This window comes from Polyodon spathula, chromosome 23 (genome assembly GCF_017654505.1).
Source record: "Polyodon spathula isolate WHYD16114869_AA chromosome 23, ASM1765450v1, whole genome shotgun sequence".
Lineage (NCBI taxonomy): Eukaryota > Metazoa > Chordata > Actinopteri > Acipenseriformes > Polyodontidae > Polyodon > Polyodon spathula.
The window spans coordinates 6,070,534-6,095,776 of NC_054556.1; the positions used below are offsets into that span (position 1 = coordinate 6,070,534).

The following is a 25,243-nucleotide window of genomic DNA, read 5'->3' on the forward strand; positions in this document are numbered from 1 at the left end:
CATAGGCTACCGGAGAACAAAAAGTGTGTGGCAAAGTTGTACGCAGATCTCTTTACAGTTTAAAACAATGGGGGGTAGTGAACTGCAAATTCTGTCTTTTTCAATGCTTCATCTCTGGCGTGTATATTTCATTTAAGATCTGATGTCTTTTGTCCCATCTAGCGCTGGTGTCGGCAGAACTGGAACTTATATAGTAATTGACAGCATGCTGCAACAGATACAAGATAAAAGCACAGTCAATGTCCTGGGGTTCCTCAAACACATCAGGACACAGCGCAACTACCTCGTCCAAACTGAGGTTGGAACTCGACTGTGTGTCAGAATCATTCTCTTCATATATCATTTTGTTTTTGTGCCATGCTGGATTTTCACCAAATGTTCGCTAAATATGTCTCCACTAATAAACCACCTAGAATACTCGGCCAAATAGTACAGATCAAGTTGAGCATGCTAAGCTCTATTTAACTAAACCAGTTCACAGCTACTGCATTGGTCAGTTGAGTAGTCAAAATACATGGAATAAACCTTAGAATATGCTTCATTTCCATCTATAAATCAATAAAGCAGCGGCAGTGGGAAGCATAAGCCAGGATATAAGAAACTTTTTAAATGGGCAAGCTTTTGCACTGGATGACAATTGTAAATCAAGAGCGAACTAGCTACACATCTGCCTGACAAAGACATACATAGTGCCATGAAAGATGCTTTACTAGCAAGACAGTGACCCAGAACACATGTCAGCTGAGGCTGCTGCATCAGAAAATGCAACAGGGTGACTAACTGGCTTACCCGATTGAAGTGCCTTCATTGCACTGAGCAGGGCTGGCAGTAGTTAATACAAGTGTTGAATGCAGGGCACCCAACCAGCACTAGAGGTCTGCTGAGGAAGTGGACACTTTGGGGGAGATGGTAGTGCGCCATCTATCCTGGCCTCCCTTACTTCCGCCACCTAAAACGCGTTTTTAGGGGTTATTGTGGTTCAGACTGTATTTTTTAAACATTCCCATTTTGTATTAGCTTTTTCAATGTCAGTGCATGACAAAAGAAATGGTTGCATGCCAAATCTTTTTTGTTCAAAGTGGGGAAATAAGCAGAAAAAGTGCCGTAACAGTTTGGCTTGTGCCAGAATGCTCTTGAAAGCTGCACTGTAACAAAATAAGTGTGTAAACAAAGAGGTATAGTGGAAAGGTTAACAGCCATCAAGATGTCTCTCTAACGATACATTAATTTGTTTCCTTGTACAGGAGCAGTACGTCTTTATCCACGATGCCTTGCTGGAAGCAATCCTTGGCAAAGAAACAGAAGTACTTGCCAATCAGCTGCACAGCTATGTTAACAGCATCCTCACCCTAGGGGCTGGTGGGAAGACGCGACTAGAAAAGCAATTTAAGGTCAGCAGCCCCTGCTGGCAGTTCATACTTTATGCAAAGCTTCTTGTTCACCGAAAACCAAGTAAATACCATAGTGCAATGAATACAGATTGTGAACACATTTTAGGGTATGCAATCCTACTGCATTACAGTTTTTTGTTTGTGTGTGTTGTGTTCTCTGACAAACTTATGTTCCTTAATATCAAACGGGTATTGCAAGATAGTCTTCACAGTCTGCAAATTATTCTCCACCACAGAGCTGTGTGCAAGTGTTTCCATGACCTGCATTAACAGTCGACAAACCTCACGGTTATAAACAGCAGTAAATGTACCCTCTGTAATTCCACTGTCATCTCCCAGCATGGTACCTGAATTCAAATTGAATTAGATGACACACAGATGATAATAAGCTGTCGTTATTTTTCAAGTTGGTAGTGTAACAGAACAGGAGGTGGTCCTGAAGATTATTTTCTCTTTGTTATGTTGAAGCTTTTTATATTTTGTTCTGTTTAAAACAGTACAGAAATAACACCCCATTCGGTCTGCAGAAGCTTGAAAATATTTTCACTGGCTCATTCAGAAGTTGATTACTTCTTCATAGATACCAGTTAAAAAAAGATGTTCCTCTTTCTGATTGTATCTAGATGAACAGCATCTTCAAACAAAAAGTGTGTATCTGTTTTTTTACAGTTAAGATGTTTGTATTTCTTATTTAACCGGTAATGAGATATTGATCTGTAGCCTTATCACCCCAATAATTTTGGAAACAATATGGCATTTATAGTGTTAACATCGCTCTTTGCTTTGTTTTGTTATCTTTTTCAATTATAAATGTTCATGTTATTATGCTTTTTTGTCAATTAACAATCATCTATAAACAGGTAAAAAAGAGATGTATTACATGACAATTTAAGCAACTTATTTTTATGTAGTAAAAAACAAATATTTATGTTTTCTACATGTGACGAAGAAAACTTTTAACATGCAGCACATGTAATGTTATGGTGTAAGAAAAAAATTAATTATTCTAAAATACTGATTGAGAATACAGTGATGTTTAACATCAGGAAGGCATGAATGTCCTTACATTACTGTTCTGACCTGTTTTTTTACTGCTTCAATTGGTTTACAAAGTGACCTTATTGCAACCACCAGTCTCTTTGGTTTGAAAGGGTTTCTAATGTCAAAATAAGAAACTGTGCTTTCAGCAGTGCCGTTGCCTTTTATAGATCCACATGAATACCAGTATATTTTTTTTACAGTTCAAAGCAAGTTATATAAGCAGTCAATGCATATGAAATTGTTAAAGATCAATTTAGAAGTTCAAATACACAGACAGCAATGTAGGTAGCTCTGAATTTAAAATGGTGGCCGGGGTTGAAAGATTCAGAAATGTTGTTTGGATTTTTTTTAATTTTTTTTTTTAAGAAATATTAATTAGTATTAAATAATAATGTGTTTAATAATTCAATTACTTTTGTTTAAAAAATGTGAACCTTGAGATGCAAAGGCATTTGTAATAACAGAAACTATTATGCAGTGTAGCCAATGCCTGCAAATATTATTTTTCATGATATTGCACATAAGTGTATGCATGTACACTACCAACCCTACCGATTCTGTGCAGCCCTCTGAAACACTTCTCTTTCTTTCTTTCCAGCTGGTGACGCAGTGCAATGCAAGATATGTGGAATGTTTCAGTGCCCAGAAAGAATGTAACAAAGAGAAAAACAGAAACTCTTCTGTAGTACCATGTAAGCTTTATTCTTTGGTTTTTATTGTAATATTTTACTGTCGCTGATGCATTGTTGTTAAATGGCAGAACAATGGAGACTATGAACAATGTACACACTGCTTTTTTATTATTTATCTCAAAAGCAAGCAGGAAAAAATCATGTGGTTTTAGTATCCTTGTGTGTTTCGTAATGTATCACTACATAACATATTTGGGCATTGTAAAAAACGTATTACTGATCACCTGCTCTTGCCGGCCACTTTATTTCTTCAATGCAAGTGACTAAGGAAGCAGTCGTCTTTATTTAGAAGCCACAAATGTTCAGTCCCACTGGAGACCAGTTCATTCAGTTTTCACAGCAGAATCAACAGTGTTGGTGTGTTTCAATTAAAATGAAGAAAAAATTTCACTTTGGAAAACAAAAGTTTATGCTCTTTACGCAAAATTGGATGTATAGTATCTTAGGGATTTAATATGTAAAATTTAATATGTTTGTAATTCCCAATACAGCTGAACGTGCCAGAGTGGGTCTTGCACCACTGCCTGGAATGAAAGGAACAGATTATATCAATGCCTCCTATATTATGGTAAGGGACTACAAATTACTGTGCTACTTTTTTTTCAAACATGCAAGATTCTCCATCTCCATGCATATTTTTTAAATGTTGAAAAAACATTCAGCAGGCAATAATAATAATAATAATAATAATAATAATAATAATAATAATAATAATACATGCTAAGTGACATGTCTTTTTTATATAGTCAAGCTATTACAATTTGAATGTTGTATCTGGTCCAGTAAATGTTTTTCCCCCACCAATATGAGCTAACTTGGCAAACCATGTATTATTCCAGGGTTACTACAGGAGCAACGAATTCATCATTACACAGCACCCCTTGCCTCACACAACAAAGGACTTCTGGCGAATGATTTGGGACCACAATGCGCAAATCATTGTCATGTTGCCAGATAACCAAGGCTTGGTAAGTGTTGCATTCAGCCAAAGGTTGGACAATATGCTTTTTTTTTTTTTTTTTTTTTTTTTTTTAAAGCAATAGTTACACTTCAAGTGCTACAGTGACATGAGAAGATCGTTAATTATGATAGTAACAACACCTTACTCACCATATGTCCTCTTACACTTGAATTGTGCCTTAAGTTTTGTGGGTGTGAGTGTCAGCAAGCTTAAGTGCCATCCTGTCCTTCACACTAATCAGAGAGAAAGGATAACACATTCATTTTTTTTTCACTTCACTCTTGCATTCACTGTTAATATCCATCCTTGTGTTGATGAAGTTACTAGTTTGAAGTTTTTCTCAGCTGTGTTAAAGTGCTACAAAACCAAGTAACATTAATTCAAATGTTATGTTATCTCAAACCTGGCATGGGAGCTGTTGTTTATAGTGTATATGGATCCCCAGCAGGGGATACAAATTCCCGTCAACAAGATGTTTTCAATGTTTGTTTTGTACGTGCATGCATATGCTGTTTGTCGCTCTACAGAGCGCTGCTGTAGTATAAAAACTGATCTAGTAGAGTAATAAGCTGTAGTGTGCATTGTTACTACTCTTTCTCAGCATTAGACTGAAGCTATTTTATCAGTGAATGAGGTTGTCGTGATTGTCTCGTTCTGTAAAGTGCTAAAGAGTTAAAGGCAGAATTCTCAAGTGCATTTCACATACTAAGAGAAAGAATGAGTTTCCAAGTTAAAACTGACATCTATACATCTGGCTAAAATTGGTTCTCTTAGGCTAAAGAAGATTATAGAATATACAAGCTAATGGTCTCCTGGCAGATTTTTGCCAGCAGGGTGCCTAAAGGATAATTAGTTCTTTCACTCAGTACTGCAAAAATGTATTTGCAATGCAATGCTTTTAAATCTGCTTTATGGCATGCATTAAGCCCTACACCCTGACCAATAAAAAAACCCATAAAAACTGTTTAACATTGCCACTAAGTGTTTGTAAAATATATTGCATCTAGAAAACCCTAAAAGACAACTGCAGTACTTAGAACCTTGTATTATGTACTAATAGCCACTGAATAATCTAATGCACACTCATAATCTCAGTCTACTGTATATTATTAATCTATGGGTTAAAAAAAGTCTAATCAATTGGTGTTTAGCCAAATGCAATCTAAAAAGGTATATAGGAGGCAAAGAGTCATGTTATGTTATCCTTCTTCAGACAGACAGAATCTGTTCAAGTTTCTTTAGTCACAACACAGAGATCCCAAGGTTAAAGCTGACAAAGAAACAAGAGCCTTATTCATTTTCCCTTGAGTTTGGGCTGCAATTTACAGATACTCCTCAGCAGGGACGCTATCAGAAATGCTACAGTGCTTTCCTTGGTTAGAATTGTGCTCTGCTGGTCACAAAATTTAGAAAGTCGTTCTGAAGGATGACTTTTTATATTCAGGTATTTTGTTTATAAAGGTTACATAGGTAATTGTAGTGATATTGGTGGTGGTCTGTTTATAAAAGCTTTTGTATATCCAGTTTCTTAAAAGCTAATGCTTTTTGTTCTTTGTGTGTGTGCTTGTTCAGTTTACATTTACAGTAATTTTAGAAAGGCTATTTTTGAGTGTTAAGTTTCATTAAAATGTGCTGTGTGAGGTCAAAGCCTATCGTTTCTCTATCTTTAGCACAGTACTGTATATGAACACCAATTCTGGATTCCACACAGATCTGCGGTCTCTTCTTCTTTCAGGCAGAGGATGAATTTGTATATTGGCCAAGCCGTGAAGAGTCTATGAACTGTGAGGCCTTTACCGTTACCCTTATCAGTAAAGACAGATTGTGCCTCTCAAACGAAGAGCAAATTATCATCCATGACTTTATCCTAGAGGCAACTCAGGTATTAAGATATCAAAGCCGTCTTTATTAGATGCCTGCAAAACATTTTCATTCATATACCCATTAACGTGCTGCAGCTTCTAATTGTAATATATTCAATTATGTGTCATTAAAATTTGGTTGTTAATTATGTTCAGCAGCCTTGCCTCGCAAATAGCAATATTCATTTTATCTGTTAATTAATGGAATGACAACGTTGCAGTTTGGTAACAGCCCAAAAAAAACCCAACAAAAAAATGGTTTTGTGGAAGATTCATTAATTGTGTTTTTTAGATTTCAATTTAGTTTGCCTTATTTATTATTTTGTGGGCATCAATGCTAGAGAAACCCAAAACCCCTTTGAGATCAAAGGTCAAAGATTACCCGGTAAAAGAAAAGCATCATTGTAGTATACTGGGCCTGCTTTGCGATTTGTTTTTTGTAGGAGATATGAAACAAAACTAGTTACTATGCCATATATTTAGGTTTGGTTCTCTTTACATTTGTGTTGTTTTTCCATTTCAGGATGACTATGTCCTTGAAGTGCGTCACTTTCAGTGCCCTAAATGGCCAAACCCAGATGCGCCACTCAGCAGCACCTTTGAACTTATCAATGTAATTAAGGAAGAGGCCATGACCCGAGATGGACCAACCATCGTTCATGATGAGTATGTGTTGTCTTTGCATTTACCTGGCGTCGTGACATCATAGTGACAGCAACAAAGTCATCCAAGAGAAACTTTACACTGAATAAAAACTCCCAAGAGCTTCGTCTGCTCTTCAGTAAATTATTTCTCAAATGCCCAAGGGGTAGTTGTTTCAAATCTGCCTTTTATTATTTTTGTACCATAATTACTGGGATCATAGTTTTATTTTATATATCTACAGAAGGTGGGCTGTTGAGAAATGTTTGCTGTCAGCTTTATTGCTTCACGGTAACCCTGTGTTGTACAGAATTAATCCAGCACTGCCAAACTGAACATTGATCCAAAAGCCTTGACATGTAATCGCATTCATACAACCCCCCCAGCCCCCCCCCCCCCCCCCCCCCCCCCATTGTTTAAAACCATCCGCATTACAGATATGTTTTTATTATTGTTTTTATATTTTGCAAAGTACAGAACAGTTCACAGCACTGTACATTTACTTTTTGTTTTATCAAACCTCCAGTATAGCGTTGTTAGTTTTTAATATTACATTTATGTGGTCTTGCTTACTGAAAAGAAACTGATCATACATTGAAGTCTAAGTACTGTTGGTTAATCTTGAATCCTAAGAAGCTTAAAATGTAATGAGTCCATCTATATGATTTACAGCATATTTACCAAGCAAGGACAGAAAGATTCATCTGTCGTTCTAATTAATAGCAACCAACAGGGGCTTACTAAAGACTTACAGTTGTCATTAGTTTTCGAATGACATGTAACCGTCTACATTCTTTTGGATCAACATATTTATTCTCTGTATACTAGTATAAATTACAAGATCAGGATAGGTTTTCTACCCAATGGTTTTCAATCCAGCAATAAACTGGTATAGTAACAAACAATTGGAGTCATTGGACACTTTTCAAATGTAGAAAACCATATTCCGGTCCTGCAGATCCTTGTTGCTGTGGCAAGAAGTGCAGTTAACCGCAAACTCATACATCTCTGCGATCATGCTTGACCTCTGTGTTCCAGGTGTGGTGCAGTTTCAGCTGGAATGCTTTGTGCTCTTACAACCTTGTCACAGCAGCTAGAGAGTGAAAACGCTGTGGATGTCTATCAGGTGGCAAAAATGATAAACCTCATGAGGCCAGGAGTTTTTACAGACATCGTAAGTGTTATTGTTTCTTTATTTATGTGAGGGCCCGTTTTAATTAGAGGACAACATTTTCATGCAGAATAAGATTAAGGGACAGCAAACAATTTAACATCACTGTAACTAGGGAAGAGCAAACCAATGCATAATGGAAGTATACTCATAATCTAATTAGCCTAGTAAAAAACAAATTATATGAATAAACCAGAAGTGTTTCTTATGTGTTACAGCAGTAATGGCCATATTCAGAAACAATACTTGAGCATTACTCTTGCCCCTGGAATCCACCTGCATCAGAAATTATCTATTGCAATTTTTTGGTGCTACAATGGTCCCTATAAAACTAATGCAACCAGCATTCACCTGTACAATGCTGGATGCTTTGAAGATTGATGACGTTCTGTCCTTTGTGTTTGATTTTATTTTTGTTTCTCTGTGCTGCTCTCAACACTGTCAAGGATATTGTGCGGGAACTGATATTGTGCACACATACAGCACTGTGGTGGTAATTGCTAACTGAATTTTTTATTCTCCTAGGAACAGTACCAGTATCTATACAAATCCATGCTCAGTTTGGTCAGCACCAAGGAGAATAGAAATGGCCTTGTGTCAATAGACAAAAATGGCACTATTGTGATTATGGATGAATCGGACCCAGCAGAAAGCATGGAGTCTCTCGTTTGAAGATTGAAAAGCCTTGAAGAGGCGCTTCATTTGGAAAACTTCAAGGACTAGGCAGACTTTTTTGAGGCCTTTTTTTGCCAGACTCTAGGTTAAATAAAAATAACCTGATTACTTTTTTTACACTGATAAAGTTTTTGATATTTATTTTTGCCATTTTATGTCTTAATGTTATCCTACTGAGCATTTGCACCTATGTTTAATTTCACACAATGAAACACATTTTTTTCTAATTTGCACTATATAATCAGTGTTACTGCCTATAATAGTCAAATCTACAGAATTGATAATCAAGCTCTAATGTGACATTCCATGGCATCACTCAACGGAATTGTGTGCTCTTGAGTTGATCAGAACAACAAGCATTTGGCAGTGTATCGTCTGCAGTTTACCATGGTACAATGAAACCTGTGTAATGCAGTCACAGCTGGGTTTGCTTTTGAGCACCCCATTTTAAATGTGTTTTAATGCATACATTTCATTAAGAAGTTTTGATTCAGTGTGATGAAACTATGCTTTGTTTTATACAGGGAAACACTGTATTGTTTCGCTTAGGAAATTATCATGCTGCTTTCTACACCTACAGCAATAGGGTAAAAATAAATTATTTTTTAAATATTCTAAATAAGGTATTCTTAATAAAAGTCAAGCCCATCATATTATTCTTTTAAAAGTTGGTCAAATTAAAACAAAACAAAAAATCTGTGAAGTTAGGACCTTTTTTAATAACTGAATTCCTTACTAGTTGTTTTGTAACATAGCATATACTGTAAGTTGACCTGACCCCCGCCCCCCCCCCACCTTTTAAAAAGGTCAATAATATACTTTCAGCCCTCACCATGATAAATGTAAGCTTTTATTTGTATTACATTTTATTTGTTTGTACCCTCAACACTGTATGTGTTGCATACCCTCCCTCCATAGTCTGTATTTGCTGAAGATGAGTAGGATATGTAATGTATGATTTTAAGGGTGTTTTCTTGTTAAAACCATCTGGTCTCAGTGAAGAGGAGTTTTTCTATCACATGTGACTATGAATGCAACACTGACCCATGGGTTTCTAGAAGAGCAAGCTTGGCCCCACAGACTCAACATGTCTTGGTATATTGTTTTTTTTTTTTTTTTTTTGCTGAAAGCTTTCTATTCCTTTTCTCCCAAATGTATTACCAGTGTGCTTTAGGCTCATGCTGACAGGATCAATGCCTTGACTCGTTTGTTGCTACATAACAACTGTGTCTGGTTTTAAACAATCTGATATTTGAGTCTATATTGGGGATATTGGAAAATAGATCTATATCAGAAGCTAAACCAATTTGTTACATGTTAATTGTACAGCACAACTGCCTTGATATTAGTCTTTTTATTGTGTTGTATTTATTTAAAAAAAAAAAAAAAGATTGGAGAGTTTTTTGTCTCAACTAGTTGAAATGTTTTTTCTCTAGTTGATGGTATATCTATATATATATATATATATATATATTATATACTATATAATATATCATATATATAGGATAATATATAGTAGATAAGGAGAGATGAGAGAGATCTCTCTCAAGTAGTCTAATTTTTACAAGAATGGGAGCTTTCGTTCTGCAAACATTTGAGTTAAACATTGTTTTAATCATAGTTATTGACTAAACAAATGTCAGGTTTTTTTTCGTTTGTTCTGAAATGTGACAGAATTATTTGTTAACTAATGTATTTCATTTTATACTATTAAATGATACTATGTAAGCTACTCATAACACCACATGTTAACCCTGTGCACTTACTGCTTCAGTTGCTGTTTACGAGCATGCATTCATGCGTTCCTGTCATGTAAGGGCATAACACCACAAACCAAGCTGTAACAGTAGGGACACAAATGCTTACAATAACATTGTGCTTATGGAAAGTTTAGTGAAATGTAGTATTTTTCTTAATTTTTCAGAGATGTTTTTTTTTTTTTTTAACTTCAAAAAATAGAAAACATTCAATATTATTATTATTATTATTATTATTATTATTATTATTATTATTATTATTATTATTATGATGTCTCCAGAAGATGAGTCAGTTCAGTGAAAGTTACAACTGTCCAACATTTGGGGAAGTGACTTGATTTTTTTTTTTTTTTCATTTAGAATTACATGCAGCCGTTGTTTTTTGGGGGTTGAACGAAGTCTCTTAAGTCATAAATTCCTTTAATTTTTTAACACTAGTGTATATCATTAAAATGTAAATATGTTGTTGCTTAATATCCATCTTCTGGAAACTTTGTATCTATGGTATATAATCATAGAATTTTATATTTTCATATAAAACTTTTTTTTTTTTTTTCTAGTTTCACCTCCTTCATAGTTCTTTTTGTGGTGGATATGTGGAAACTAAGTCTCCGTGCATTGAGGTAGTGAGTACTGTCATCATATTCCAAAAATAATTCAACACGTACGATTACTTTTGGGGCAGTGATTGTGAATCTTGGGTGTTTTTTTTGTTTTTTTTCTTGCTTTCTTTCTTTTACGACTCTGTTGTCAGTGTGTACAATAGGAATAGATCTAGCCAGTCACTGAATAAGTTTGTCCCATTGACCCATTTAAAAAATGTGGTGTTTCAGCTCTTTTTGTAACTTGGAAAAAAAAAAAAAAAAAAAAAAAAAAAAAAAGTGTCCCGTTGAAAGCTATATCAAGTCATTCTATTATAGTGTTATTTAATATGTAAATTGTATTGCTATACATAAAATAAAGTATGGGTTTTGATGTACATAATGGGAATGAAGGTTTGTTAAAAAAAAAAAAAAAAGAGAAAACCGATCCCACTAATCATAGTACCCTGGTAAAGTGATACGTTTACAATTCAGAGACAACCCATATATTGCCTTTGGTACAGTGTATGCCAGGATGTAATTAAGATGGCAAGTGCAGGAATAGTGATGCCAACACATTTATAAGCCCGATTCAGCTGTAGAAGATTAAGCCCTGTGTAGAAGATAAAGCTTGCTACATTGGCGGGACTTCAGTTAGAGGTCTTGAATGATTGTACCATCACACCCAACCATTAGATGTTTTTAGTATTACCATGTGAAGTGTATACTATAAATACCTGTTTGTTGAGTCTATGTAATAATGCCTGCAATGCTTTAACGCAATACAGTATTCTGTATTGGCTTACACCGTACTCTCACCACTAGCAGGAACCACATGGAACAACCCAAGGCGCTATTTGATTGCTTCCACAATTTTAACATGCTTCTTGATCTGGATGATCCATTTTAAGGTTTACATTACACAAGAGTTAGACTTCAGCAATAAGAATGACCTCCACTGCAAGTAAAATCATAGAACAACTTGTATCTTAATCGCCAGAAGATACCAATGGGATGTGAATGTTGTTTATATGTTCAGGCAACTGTAGGTTTCACTGAGAGTCCCACCTACCGCCTACCACTCCTGATGTTTGGTCTTGGGATTGGAGGACATCCACTGACCTTCAGTTCTCCTGAGCTGTTGTGGGACATTGCTGTGATAAGGAGACAAAATTGAAATTATAAATTGAGGAGAAAAACAAGGGTAACATACTGGATGTTTTATGTTCAGACCTTGGGTACCATGGTCCACTTGTCCCTTATTTTCCTCTAAATGACCCAGACTTTATGTTCAACAAGACAATACATACCCCCACACAGCTATGCCACCCAGCATTAACTTGAGAAACACAATGGGGATTGTTTACTGTTGCCAGACAATTCTGCAGACATATCATTCATTAAACGCCATTGGGAACAGCTTGGTAAGCTGTTGTTGGTGCCTCCACCAAAAGAAGTAATCTGCCTTGATGTGACAAATAGACTCTAATTAACAGTATGAGATAAAGATTTGATGCCAGCATTGCTGTTAGAGGTGGCCATAGTTGTAACTGAACTTTTGCCACTGAATCTGTATTAAATGTGACTATTAAAAAAAGATGAATTTATTTAGGCATATCATTCATAATAATCTTCTGTACATTATGTATGTTTTCTTATTATTTTCTGGTTTATTTTTTGTTAATTTGAGTAAAACATGAATATGTAATTGTCAGACCAGATTTGCCTGTGAAAAATACCTGAGGCAGATTTTAAAAGGGTAGTTAAAAGTCAAGTCATGACATTGTATTGTACTTGTACAAGACAGCATTTGTTGTAGCTTCTTCACACTCAAGGGTGTAAAATGAAAGACCCACAAAGAAACCTAAATACTATAAACCCCCTTTATCCACCGTATCTTTTTTGGGAGATTTCTGAGAAAAATAGGCAGCATACAGCAATGGAGAAAGTTACAGTTGCATTCGGTAGCAAACAATACCTTATTAGCAGCCATTTAAATGAACAAATAAGATACGTTTAGAATTGCACTGTAATGGTTTCAATTATGATGAAAAACTTGGGTTACGTGTGTGAAGTAAAATGTGTTTTTTTTTTTTTTTTACTAATTCCATTTGGGTGATTCTGGTGCCAGATACATCACTGGTATTTAGAAGTTAAGGAAGATTGGCTTTTTTATTTGATTGTTAAATTAAGAACACTGTAACAGGACTGTATTAACCACAAAATATATTTAATCATCTTCTGTTATGTCTGGTTAGAGATTAATGGGTGTTTTATATGTGATCTGGATGTATCAAGGCCGGTGGAATTCATGGTGTTTCATTGCCGAATGTGACAGATGTTTGTAAAGAAGTTGATCAAATTAACAAGTTATGTTATCTACATTGTGCAGCTGGCAAGCTAGTTACTGAGTACATTATCCTTTTTACAACACATTTCCCCAAAGTGCAGTTGCTGATGCTTGACAACAGTGCAGTTTTAATCACATCAGTTATTATAAATACCTGAGGCTACCGCATAGCCAAATCGGGTTAAAGAAGCAATGTTCCACATTTTATTCAGAAAACACAAGATAAATGAGAACACCAGAGAATGCTTTTCATAATTGACCTCCACATGACAATAATACATTCTTGCACTGCCCCTAATGAGATTAGGCAATTATCTGAATGAACAATAATGCAAAAGCAATTAAAAAAAAAAAAAAAAAAAAAAAAAACACTGTTGTTGCATTTTTTGGAAATGATTGATATTCTAATTTATTTTATCATATTTAATATTCATATTTATATGTAATAATTAAAATACTGATTGCCAGAAATTCATCACATGCAACAAGGGTTAGTCTACCGTATTGTATAAGGCTGCATTATGTAATAGAGGTTAACATAATGTTAATTACAGGATGTTAGTTTCAAGCTGGAATTTAAGATCACTGAAGCCAGCCCAAAGAGAAAGTACTGTCGTGCACTCTGATTTACAGAGACGCCTGCTTATGAAAAGTCAGAAGCACAGCACACAGTAAAAATAAACAAAGCATAAACTCCACAGTAAAATAATTCATATGGCAAAAGCAAAACAGTAAATTACAATAACACATACGTATACTATAAAATAATGAAATAACACAAGAATGTAATACAATTTCTAACAGCAGGCTGTATAAACAGTAGTCATACAGATTTCCATGGTTTACAAATGTTGTAATGAGACCTGTGTACATATATATATATATATATATATATATATATTATATATATATATCTTATTTACAGTGGCATACACACCACACAAACACACACATAATTCATGCACGTAAAAATGCTGAGATTTTACTAAAAATGCTGAGCTGAGCAACCTTCATAATGAAATAAGTTACCGTTTTGCCCCTCACCATAATGGCGCCTATCAATGATGCCATTGGTCCATTTGGGTTGGCTATTTCCTTCCTGTCTCCATGACTACAAGCATAAATACTGTTGCAGCAAAACCTCCAGAGTAAATGTAGGTACAATTTTGACTTCATATTTTTATCTTCATGTAAAAAGTAAACGTTGGTACGGTATCTGGTTTGAAAAGCGTGAGCTTGCTAAGACATCTGAAATTAAAGTTATTGGTAGTTATCATATGTTCTCAAGGCTTGATTTATATGCTGTACATAAATTATACTTTAAGTTAGTTTGCATATGCATATTTTATACAGCCTGTACTCATCAATTTGATCTATTGTTTATAATATCAATTTATCAAATAACTGGTATAATGTAGTTTATCGTGCCACTGAAGTTCACATATATACATGCAGGCCCAAAATGTTTGTTGTTCCAACGCATAATCTGAGCTTGTACTCCCTTAGACATAGAGTGTATATAGTGTGTTTTAGGGGGCAAGGTATTTACAGTGGCATACATGATAAAAAAAAGGCTATTTGTACGTACTTCAATTTCTTTAGGTCTTATTTACTTGTTATGCACATACATGGAGACATTTGCAAACTGCATCATTTGCTTTGTTGGTTTGAAGCTGTTTTTACCAGCACTCTTGATGGTCAGAATTTCATCCAGAATGTCTGGAGACAGTTGATTTCTTATATCTATTTTTACAATTGAGAAGAAACTTGTTCTAATTTGTGCAGCATTATGTGTGGCAAAGCCAACATCATAATGGGAAACTTGGCAAGTGTAGAAAAGCGTGTTTCTCGACAAGAGCATACCTACTTATTACCAGCACCACACCCACCCAGCAAGTGATTTAGTGATTATTATTTCATAGTTTGGACTGGAGCATTGTATCTGTTTAGTAAGACAAACCACATGATGCACCTTTTCTCAACAAATACTAATAAACTATATAAAACAATCAACATATTTTCTATTTCTTTAAATATGTATGCTTAATATTACAATAACAGTAATAATAACAATAACAAGCCCTAAAATGGTACATATACATAAACAATAACACACATTAACATGCTTACTCTTATTTATTTTAAATAACTAAGCAATTATCGCAGATCCAAATACACAAACACACTGTATATCTTTTATTTTTTCAAACTTTAAACTACTACTTCAAGCCATCTTACACCTTTTCATGGTCCTTCACCTGTCTTTGGTCATAATGGCTGTCTATCCTCTAAAGGGGTAGCCTTCCGTAATAATCTTCCCTTTCCCCTGCAACAAGAAAAAGAAAGAGTTAATAGAGCTCACTTCACTCATGCAAAGTCAATAAATTAAGGTTATTTTCCTGCTTTGGTCACCAACGCCCGAGTGTTTGCTGGTAATTCTAAGGCATGTTGAGAGAAGTGCTAACTTTGCCTATTTAGGAATGATTCTCACTCCTGCTGTTTCATCAGTAATAATGAATTCAAAGTGGAGGTAGTACAGTAGTAAGGGGTGTGCAAGTTTACTTCATAATGGAATGTTATGAAAAGCATCCAGCTTGTACAGTTTCAGCACGAAAACACTTTCAACTAAGTCAACCAGCTAGAAGTACAATTATTTTTCTTCTCTCAGGTAGCAACACTCCAACCTTCCACTCTTCTCCCAGGCAAGGGGGCCAGATCCCCCCTTTCTATCCACTCCTGCCTCCACCACTACTACTACTGCTGCCTCTTCCTCCCTCCATCTGTGGAAACACAACCAACATCATTAGTTACATCCGGCATCATTACTTGCAACCAACTTTATTACTTACCTCATTTGAACCACTGAATTCTGAGAGCAAAGGCTATGGAATTAGCCCACTGCACCACAGGAATTATTTACGTCACACTGACTGTAAGGTTACCAATTCTTTGAAAATAAAAAAATGAACCTGTTTGTCCAGGAACAACATGCAAGTGAATTAGCCCACTGTGCCATTTCACTTCTATAGAAGAGTTAGCTTTTTCATTAACTTAAGGTCAATGAACCACGTTTTTGAAAAAAATAAAAGAATCAGCTGTATTTGAATTCAGTTCTCTGAGAAGAATAGTATACTACACTAGAGAATTAGCCTGCTGTACCATCACACTTTCATGGGAAGAACTTCTCTACCATCATCTATTTAGGCAATTATCCAATTATTTGAACACAAAGGAAGGAAATAGGTGACTTTGAATAGTTGGCAAGCTGGTTAGCTCTGTTTGTAGAGCAGGGGACTCTGATACCCAGGTTAGTGAATTCAAACCTGCATGTGTTTTTCTTTACCCTTTTTAGTGACTCAGTTTTACAGAATGGGACAAAGTGACAGTGGTCTTAAGCATAAAAATAATAATATAAAGAGGTTGCAATGGTAGACTTACACATGGAGCCAAGTGGTGGTTTGAGAATTCACTGCTGCTGTTCCTCCTTGGGTTAATTTCCTATATATTCAATGAAAAAGCAATTTCTCCTACAGTAGTGAGATGGCGCAGTGGGCTAATTTGCTGTTGTGCTGTGATTTGTTTTCATCTTTTGGGGGACTGGGTTCAAATCCAGTGGATTCTGTCCTTTATTTCCAAATTATTCTTTAATTTACCTTATATTCAGTGTGAAAGAAAGATCCCCTGTGGGAGCTGGTGGTGCAGTGGGTTAAGCCCATGGCCTTCTCTTCCCTGAAGATGGCAGTTCAAATCTGGCTCTGGGTAAGTAATGATTGTTGGTTGTGTTTCCACAGATGGAAGGAGAAGGCAGTGGTGGAGGCAGGAGAAGAGTGAAGATAAAAGGGGGGGGGGGTCTGCCCTCCCCCACCTGTGAGGAGAGTGGAAGGATGGGGTGTTGTTACCTGAATGAAGAAAAAGGTGGTTTAGTTAGACATTCTCATCTCTCTTTCTTAAGAAACACACTCACATAGAGATTAAACTATATTGCTCTTCATTCAGGTAGCAACTCTCCTCACAGGTTGGGGGGGCCAGACCCCCCCCCTTTTACCTTCACTCTTCTCCTGCCTCCACCACTGCCTTCTCCTTCCATCTGTGGAAACACAACCAACAATCATTACTTACCCAGAGCCGGATTTGAACTGCCATCTTCAGCAAGAGGAAGCCATGGGCTTAGCCCACTGCACCACTAGCTCCCACAGGAAATCTCTGTTTCACACTGAATATAAGGTCAATTAAACAATAATTTGGAAATAAAGGACAGAATCCACTGGATTTGAACCCAGTCCCCCAAAGGATGAAAAAAAAAGCACAGCACAGCAGCAAATTAGTCCACTGCACTATCTCACTACTGTAGGAGAAATTGCTTTTTCCTTGAATATATAGGAAATTAACCCAAGGAGGAACAGCAGCAGAATTCTCAAACCTCACCACTTGGCTCCATGTGTAAGTCTACCATTGCAACCTCTTTATATTATTTTTATGCTTAAGACCACTGTCACCTTGTCCCATTCTGTAAAACTGAGTCTACCAAGAAGGGTAAAGAAAAACACATGCCCCTAACTGGGGGGAGGGGTTGAACCCACTATCCTAGGGATCAAAGTCCCCTGCTCTACCAACAGAACCAACCAGCTCACCAGCTTGGGAGCTTACCAGCTCTGTGAAAACATTATTACATTTTGTGATGTGGCCCTAGGGATTCATTTTTGTTTCATTTGTGACAAAATTGATTCTTTAAGGTAAATTAAACAATATTTTTGAAAATGAGGGATTAACATTTGTGCTGTATGTGGAACTTGAACCAACAATGCTATGGATCAGAAAAGTACTATTTCGCATTTTATAATTAATTAATTATTTGTACACTACGGAGGTGTCGACTGAGACAATATTTTCATCAAACTCTGATGTTATCAATTTATTTCTTTTAAATCTCTTAAAGCATCCTTGTAAAATAACAACTAGTACTTGAACTAATTATTTGTACAACGTGTAGGAGCTGATTGAGACTGGATAATGTTTTCATCACACAACTCTGGTGTTTCACATTTAATTATTTTAAATCTCTTAAGCACAGAGCACCATTCAAAAACAACCCCTGCACATGCAATGATAAACACAGTAAACCGGGAGCATTCACCTAGTTTAACATGCTCTGTCCATCGTAATCTTTGCAAAACAACAGCAAACGCCTCCTCGCTTGACTTCCTTCTTCCACAAACTAACATATTAATTGAAATACACCTGTTTCACAGATACACAATCCCATTGGACCTCATTAACTCGATGAGGTACTGGCAAGAGGTTGCGGTGACCTCTGCTGTATATAAATGGTAGTGCAGGTAATGAACTTGAACGAGACAGACACGGCTTTGGCTTTCATTTCTTATCCAATACTGCCATCGTGTCGCCAATAAGTACAACTGCTGGTTCAAGTAGAATCAATTTATTGTCCCTTTGAAGTTACTCGGATTAACTTTACCCTACCGGTGCAAAATTTCTGATATATTTTTAAAAGCCCAAACTTTGTGGCAAGGAAGTGGAAGTGTTACGCATTGCCTTCAACAATCTGATTGGGTTACAAAAACGAACTACGTAAAGTACCTGCCTATTGATTGGCGCACACAACTAACGAATCAAACTGAGAAACACAATGCCTAATTTGCATAGACCCTATATCCTGCGTGCGCACCTGTTTAAAAACATATTTAATTAATGACTAAAAAAAATAATACTGTAGTACAGGTGTCCATAGGAATATCTTAAAAGTAGTATATGTTCATATTTCTTGGGAAGAATTGTTTTACTACTGGCAATATTTAAAATAATAGTAATAATATTTAAAATAATAATAATAATAATAATAATATAATAATAATAATAATAATAATAATAATATAATAATAATAATAATAATAATAATGAGCAGTTTCGAAATTACCAAAGAAAACAAAAGAACAATGAAACTGCAACCTGCCAGAAAGAAGAGTCGTTTGAACTCGTTCTGTACCGACGCTGCCACCCCGTGGCGAGTAAGTGGAAGTGTAACGCAACGGAGATGTTTTTGTTTAGTGTCGGGCGGGGCAACAGGCAGACACAACCAATTACCGTATTAATTCAATTTGACGCCGCCCTCCAATTAAAGACGCCCTCGTATTGACGCCACAGTCATATATAAGCTTTACAATAAACGCCGCTATCAATAAAGAAACATTAATGTTTTTTTTTTCACCCCCTACTAAAAAAAAAAAAAAAAAAACACAATAAACATATAAACGCGCAACGCCTACTATGTACAATCTAGCAAGTAAATTACAAACTAATGTACATACACATAGTAAGCAAATTTTATTTTACGGTAATACAGTTCTGAAAGAAAACCCAAGATAAACTACGTACAGGACAGCAGTCCTTCTAAAGTTCTTATAGGTTACTTTGTTATTTTGTTTTTAGTTTAATTGTAATTCCCGTACTCTATATCGTACAAATAAAAACAATGTTTGCTTACTATCTATGAGAAGATTTAGTTTCGGTTTCTCTTTCGGAGAAATTACAAACAAGCAATTAATTACAGTGAGAATAAATAAATAATAACCGAGTGGGATATGCACGTTTAAAAATCTTAGTAATATTAGGTCGCCATCGTATAAAGGCAGCCCTCTTTTATGCGCCGCATTCACTTTGATCCATTTAAAATAAACGACGGCGGGGCCACATTTAAGTAATACGGTTTATATCCGAGGCAGCGTTGTCTCTAAAGCAGATAGTTAAAAAAGCACACTACTTTTGGTGATGGCGCAGGGAAAAGCATTGCTCTCTCTCCCTTAAACAACTGAAGCTCGAAATCTGGAATCACAAGCGCGTCATATTTCAAACCATAAGCTGGCCTTGTATTCGCAGCAGGGTTGCCAACCTTGCAATGCTGTTTTTACCGACACTGATTTACAGTGGCCTTTTTTACGGATATCATTTAAAAAGAACGGAAACAATGAAATACACTGTAGCATAAGCCTACCTCTCACCTCTTTAGGTCTTATACTTGCTATGCTGATACATGGACGCATTTGCACACTGCATCGTTTGCTTCGTTGGTCTGAAACCGGTGCTGTTTTTAATACAATAGTCTTACAGTCAGAATTGTGTGTAAACTAGTCTTGCAGATGTGCTACATAGTTTATAACATTACTCTGCTGGGGCATACCGTTATTATATATAATCACAAATAATTAATACACGCTGTAAAAATTCTGAAAACTTGTGCAACCACGTTGAGGTATGTTTCTGTTTTGCCCCTCACAATAATGGCGACTATAACCAATGCTGCCATTGGTCCATTTAGGGTGACTGTTTCCTTCCTGTCTCCATGACTACAAGTATAAACTCTGTAGGAGAAAAACATTGACTCGGATGAGCTTCAGAGTTGTTATAGGTAAAAGTTTGACTTAATATTTTGTTTTATTTTCATTGCGAAAGTAAACGTTGGTACGATATTTTTTGGTTTGAAAAGCTTGAAGACCTCTAAAATTAACATTATTGTTAAAGTTACCATGCGTTTTCAAGGCCTGATTTATGTGTGGTACCTTAAATGACTCTTTCGCGACTCTGTACGCGACAATTTGACGCATTATTTATAATGTCAATTCATTATAGCATTGGTATAATGCAGCTTATCGTGCTATTGAAGCCCATTATATATATATATATATATATATATATATATATATATATATATATATATATATATATATATATATATATATATATATATATATAAATAATCAATCAGGCCTGTAATGTTTGTTGCCCCAACACGTCTGTGATAATCTGAACAAATAGATAGTATCAGTTAGCAGGAGCCAAGGGAATACTTTTGCATGTTACAATATACAGCATCAGTGAAATTATTACATACTAGTGATATTAATATTCTGCCATACATTTACAACGATTTAATGTAAAACCAGGTTACTGTGGTTAGAATTTAATTACTGCATTATTAAAGCAAAACGATTTATTTAAAAAAATATATATATCTGTATGAATGACAAAAAAGAAATCGACAATTTAACGTCCATTGGAATGTAATTCCACATGAATTTATTTTGCAGTAGGTTTCATTGTCCACTACACATAGGCCTTTTTGCATTTCAAGTGTTTGAGTTTAATAACGTTATAATTTAAATACGGGAGCGCCATCTGGTGGAATATTGTAAGAATAATTGTTTCAGCAAAGTTAAATTCTGTAAACATGGCTTTAACATTATATGTGTGTTTGACAGTCGGACTGGGGGTCACAGCAAGAATTTCACCAACCATGGCCGTAAATGTAAAGGGCAAAAAACAAACCTTCCCTGTTATGAGGCATTTCTTTCTTTTTAACCAGGCAAATACTGCAAGCTACCAGTAAAGGGAACACAGCGATCGGCTACAGGAATATGACGTCTTACTTATATCAAGAAGTTGAGTTGAGCAAAAGACATGAGGAGATGTAGGTCAATTTCTGTTTCTTTACCTCTTGATTAATTAATTATTTATCATTATTCAGTTTTTTTTTTTTTTTTTTTTAATTGCCTGTTTTACACAAACAGTAAATGACCTTCTGGTTTAGTTAAAATACACTGTATGCCAATCAAATAGCCCACTGTAAATTGTGATTGAAAGGATTTTGATGCAACTGTAATGTTTTGGATTTCTAGACTAGGTCAGAGAACAGCTCTGCTCCAGCAGATGGAAAATCTAACTGAGGGCCAGCAGAAGGAGAAGAAAAATCGGACAGCGGTGTCGGAAGCAGCACATGACAGAAATACTGCCCTCCTGAAAGTGAGTGTGCTCATTTTAATTGAGTCACTCCCTGCAAGTTGAATAATTAACTGTTTTTAATATGTCGTAGAATTATTTTGAATTTGCTTTATCACTTACTGTCATTGATGAAAAGTCCAATAAGCATTTGCACAATAATGGATGAACACTGAGATATCACCTGATGGAAAGCCGAGCCAATAGGAGAGCTAGAATTGCCGGTTTCTTGGAGTGTTGTAAATTAGACAGCTGACTGGTAAATTCTAACATAGCTTTGGAGTCGAAGACAAACAGCAGACTTGCACCTTGCTAGATCAAACATTCCTTGTATATAATAATCTTTATGATTTGTTTCAGGATTTAGAAGCAATGAAGGAAAGATTACATGCCAGAGCATGTATACTTCTACCCCCTAGTATTGTCAGCATTGAGGTAACCTGTCTTATTCTACATTTTGAAATCTCTCTGGTTTGTTTTTGTTAAACTTTTTATAGGTTTGCCCCATTAGTTTTTGGCCCCTCTCCCTGATAGCTATCTTTCTATCTGTCTATTATAAATACATTCTCCTGTTAATTAGGGGCTGCCACTTCTGGTCTTTGTTCCAACGCTGTTGTAAATTGTTAACCAATTAAATGTCCATCCAAACCCTGAAGTAGTTATTGATATCATTTTACCTGTTAAACCTGGAGCGGAATGGCCCTCCAGCACTGTGATTGGGCATCCCTGATTTAAACCATTAATTAAAAGAAAGTTAAAATGGGAATTAAACAAGTATATTAAGTATGTAGCATGCTATTAATTGTAAAAACAAAGATAGCCATTCTTTACTTCATCTTTTAACACAGACTCAATACTGGGCATCAGTTGAAGAGAAGATCCCTCAATGGGAACAGTTTCTTTTAGGAAAGGCACAATCTCCACAAGGGAGGAAACAAAGAGCTGGAAAACATTTTCAAAAATGCACCCCTCAAGACAAACAAAACACAAAGTCGAGTGACTTGCCTCCCTCTCGCTCTAGCTCTATGTCTGTGTCACGATCGTCGACACCACGTGCAAAACTAAGAAACTAAAGAAAAATGTTTTGCTGTACCTTATCATTTGCATGTGGTTACTGATTTTCTTTTGTAAATGTTAACCTTTTAAATGTGTATTAATATATGGACATTCACTGTTTTTATTTAAGCTACTATAAAGGAGTAATACATAATTCAATGATATGAAATAATGCAGTTCCTATAAGCTAAGTATCGGTCGTTTGCATTTTTCTCATATCAATTCTAGAGTATAAAGATAAAATGTTCACATTTCATGAATGCACACATTCTCTCATAAACCGATAGGATGAATTGCTAAGCATAGTGTACCTGAGATAACAGGCTTATTTGACAGTTTGTTCTTCACAGATGATTCTAGTTTTGAAGTGAAGTTTTTTGCTGTTTTTGTCCTGGGTCACATTTGTAATGGTATGTTATGGTTTTAGTAATGTGAATTCCTTCTAATGCACAAAAAACAACAACTTTCAACCACTGAAATCATGAGATGTATGCAACGAAATATGTATCCACCAGAGGGAGCTGATTGCTGTGTTAGAGTTTCATTACTGAAATAGTTACCTTCTTTTAAAACTACATTAGGTATTCATTATTATTGTCTGTTTGACTTTAAATATATTTTTTATATGATAATGGCATGCACTTTTTTGTCATTAACATTGTTTAATTTTTTGCGTAAAAATGAGTAACAGTTGAAAAAAAAATACAACAATCAAATTGTGCTCAATATTTATTTGATGTTTTCCGTAATGAAATGTACAATTCTGAGAATATATTATTAAGCATATGTGGATGCCATCAGATTTTACCCCAAAGATTTCCATAGACACAGTATTAAACAAATGTTGTCCACTCATAAAAGAAATGGTTCTATAGTGAACTTCTGATGGTTCAATGGAATGCTTCATGTGTGGAACTCCCTAATGGTTTTATGTTTAATAATAATAATAATAATAATAATAATAATAATAATAATAATAATAATAATAATAATAATATATCAGATCGTTATTTTTATAAGTTGAGAAAAAAATCAGTGTTTAAAAGAAGCCCAAATAACAGGAGGAAGAATAATTGTATTCTGAAAGGACCATGTACTACGTGTTGTGTGATCAGAATAAGTTGTTTGCCATTTCTAACTGGTCAAATTCTAATAAAAGGATTTAAAAAAAAAATATTGGAATGTGTTATAATTTTCAGGATCCTACTATAGATTTACTTACACTGTAGCCAGCTGAATAGATATGTTCTCTCATTGGGATGTTCAGAATTCAGATATTTTAAAGAAACTGGAGGATAGACAAATATTATCATCCTGACTCCTGAAGTTGGAGATCTGAGTACTTGCCAGCTGCCTGTGTTAGTCAGCTGGGCCAGCTCATACCCTGAAGGTGATGTACCAATGTGATTAATTATCTAAAGGGCTTTGAAGAGCAGGATCTGGAGTCCTTCCAAATGACTAGCTTTACATTATGTATTCAAATGCTAAAAGCCCTGCAGTGTATTTACCAAAGATACCACAGATTTGTGTTGGCAATGACTAGTACATTGAACTTGAACCTGTTAGGGATGCCAGCCTGGACGAGTATCTTGTGTTGCTCATTATCGTGTGGACACCTGTTCTTCTTAAGGGTTAGTGATGAAAAGGTGCAAACCCAAACCCAAAGACATACTCAGGAAACCTTGGATGTGACCCAAAACAAATGAGTTTGCAACGGTCCAGTCTTCGTTTGAGAAAAAAGCTTGGAGAAAGTCATGTATTCTTTGTTGGGTTTTAAGCATATTAACAAAATAAAATTAGAAAATGCGGCTTTAGAAGGGATGCTGGCCCTTTATGTCTGTCGAGAAATGCCCTATTAAGAATTGTTTAAAGGCTTTGATTAATTAAATCCTTAGTGATTGCTTTATAACACAGTGTTATATAGGAGAACATGTTGTTTACAGTCTGACAGAACTAACAAAAGTATTTTGGTACTTGCTTGTCTTGAAATGCAAAGGTGTCAGCCATGTCCTGCGAGATATGTTTTATTGTTAATAATTTTGGTTGGGATCTTCCTTACAATGAATAAAAGCATTTAGTTCCAGGCTTTGCACAAGGGGTCATATAAAATAACTGAGGAGGTTTGTGTAAAAGCTCTTAAATGCATTATAATTGTGTCTTGATATTGCAGTCACGTTGCCGCAGTTTTGTTTTGTGAATATGGTCCAAGGTGTTATTAATAGGCAAGTAAAAGACAACCCACTTCAATATTATTTGTAAATTAAATAAAACAGT

The 25,243-nt window shown here is 35.5% G+C and overlaps 2 protein-coding genes across 2 annotated transcripts in view; both read left to right on the forward strand.

Annotated features, from left to right (window-relative positions):
- The window catches only part of LOC121298082 (receptor-type tyrosine-protein phosphatase gamma-like), a 168,554-nt gene extending 158,720 nt beyond the window's left edge, over positions 1-9,834 (forward strand). Inside the window, exons 21-29 of the mRNA XM_041224887.1 lie at positions 163-298; positions 1,245-1,391; positions 3,031-3,124; positions 3,616-3,692; positions 3,964-4,092; positions 5,821-5,967; positions 6,471-6,613; positions 7,628-7,763; positions 8,286-9,834. Of these exons, the coding sequence (XP_041080821.1) occupies positions 163-298; positions 1,245-1,391; positions 3,031-3,124; positions 3,616-3,692; positions 3,964-4,092; positions 5,821-5,967; positions 6,471-6,613; positions 7,628-7,763; positions 8,286-8,432 (1,156 nt within the window). The 3' untranslated portion in view covers positions 8,433-9,834. The remainder of the gene's footprint in view (positions 1-162; positions 299-1,244; positions 1,392-3,030; positions 3,125-3,615; positions 3,693-3,963; positions 4,093-5,820; positions 5,968-6,470; positions 6,614-7,627; positions 7,764-8,285) is intronic.
- A 10,635-nt stretch (positions 9,835-20,469) lies between these two features.
- Positions 20,470-24,121, forward strand: c23h3orf14 (chromosome 23 C3orf14 homolog). Its single transcript, XM_041225087.1, has 5 exons — positions 20,470-20,546; positions 21,501-21,605; positions 21,814-21,937; positions 22,274-22,348; positions 22,762-24,121. Exons 2-5 carry the CDS (start codon positions 21,553-21,555, stop codon positions 22,984-22,986), a joined length of 477 nt encoding a protein of 158 aa, XP_041081021.1. The 5' UTR covers positions 20,470-20,546; positions 21,501-21,552; the 3' UTR covers positions 22,987-24,121.
- The last annotated feature ends 1,122 nt before the right edge of the window (positions 24,122-25,243 follow it).

Bases quoted from the DNA above. Each gene is read 5' to 3' on its own strand.
- c23h3orf14 (XM_041225087.1), top strand. From the start codon at position 21,553: ATGACGTCTTACTTATATCAAGAAGTTGAGTTGAGCAAAAGACATGAG. The intron at 21,938-22,273 runs GTGAGTGTGCTC...GATTTGTTTCAG, and splicing joins GAAATACTGCCCTCCTGAAA to GATTTAGAAGCAATGAAGGA. The intron at 22,349-22,761 runs GTAACCTGTCTT...CTTTTAACACAG, and splicing joins CTAGTATTGTCAGCATTGAG to ACTCAATACTGGGCATCAGT.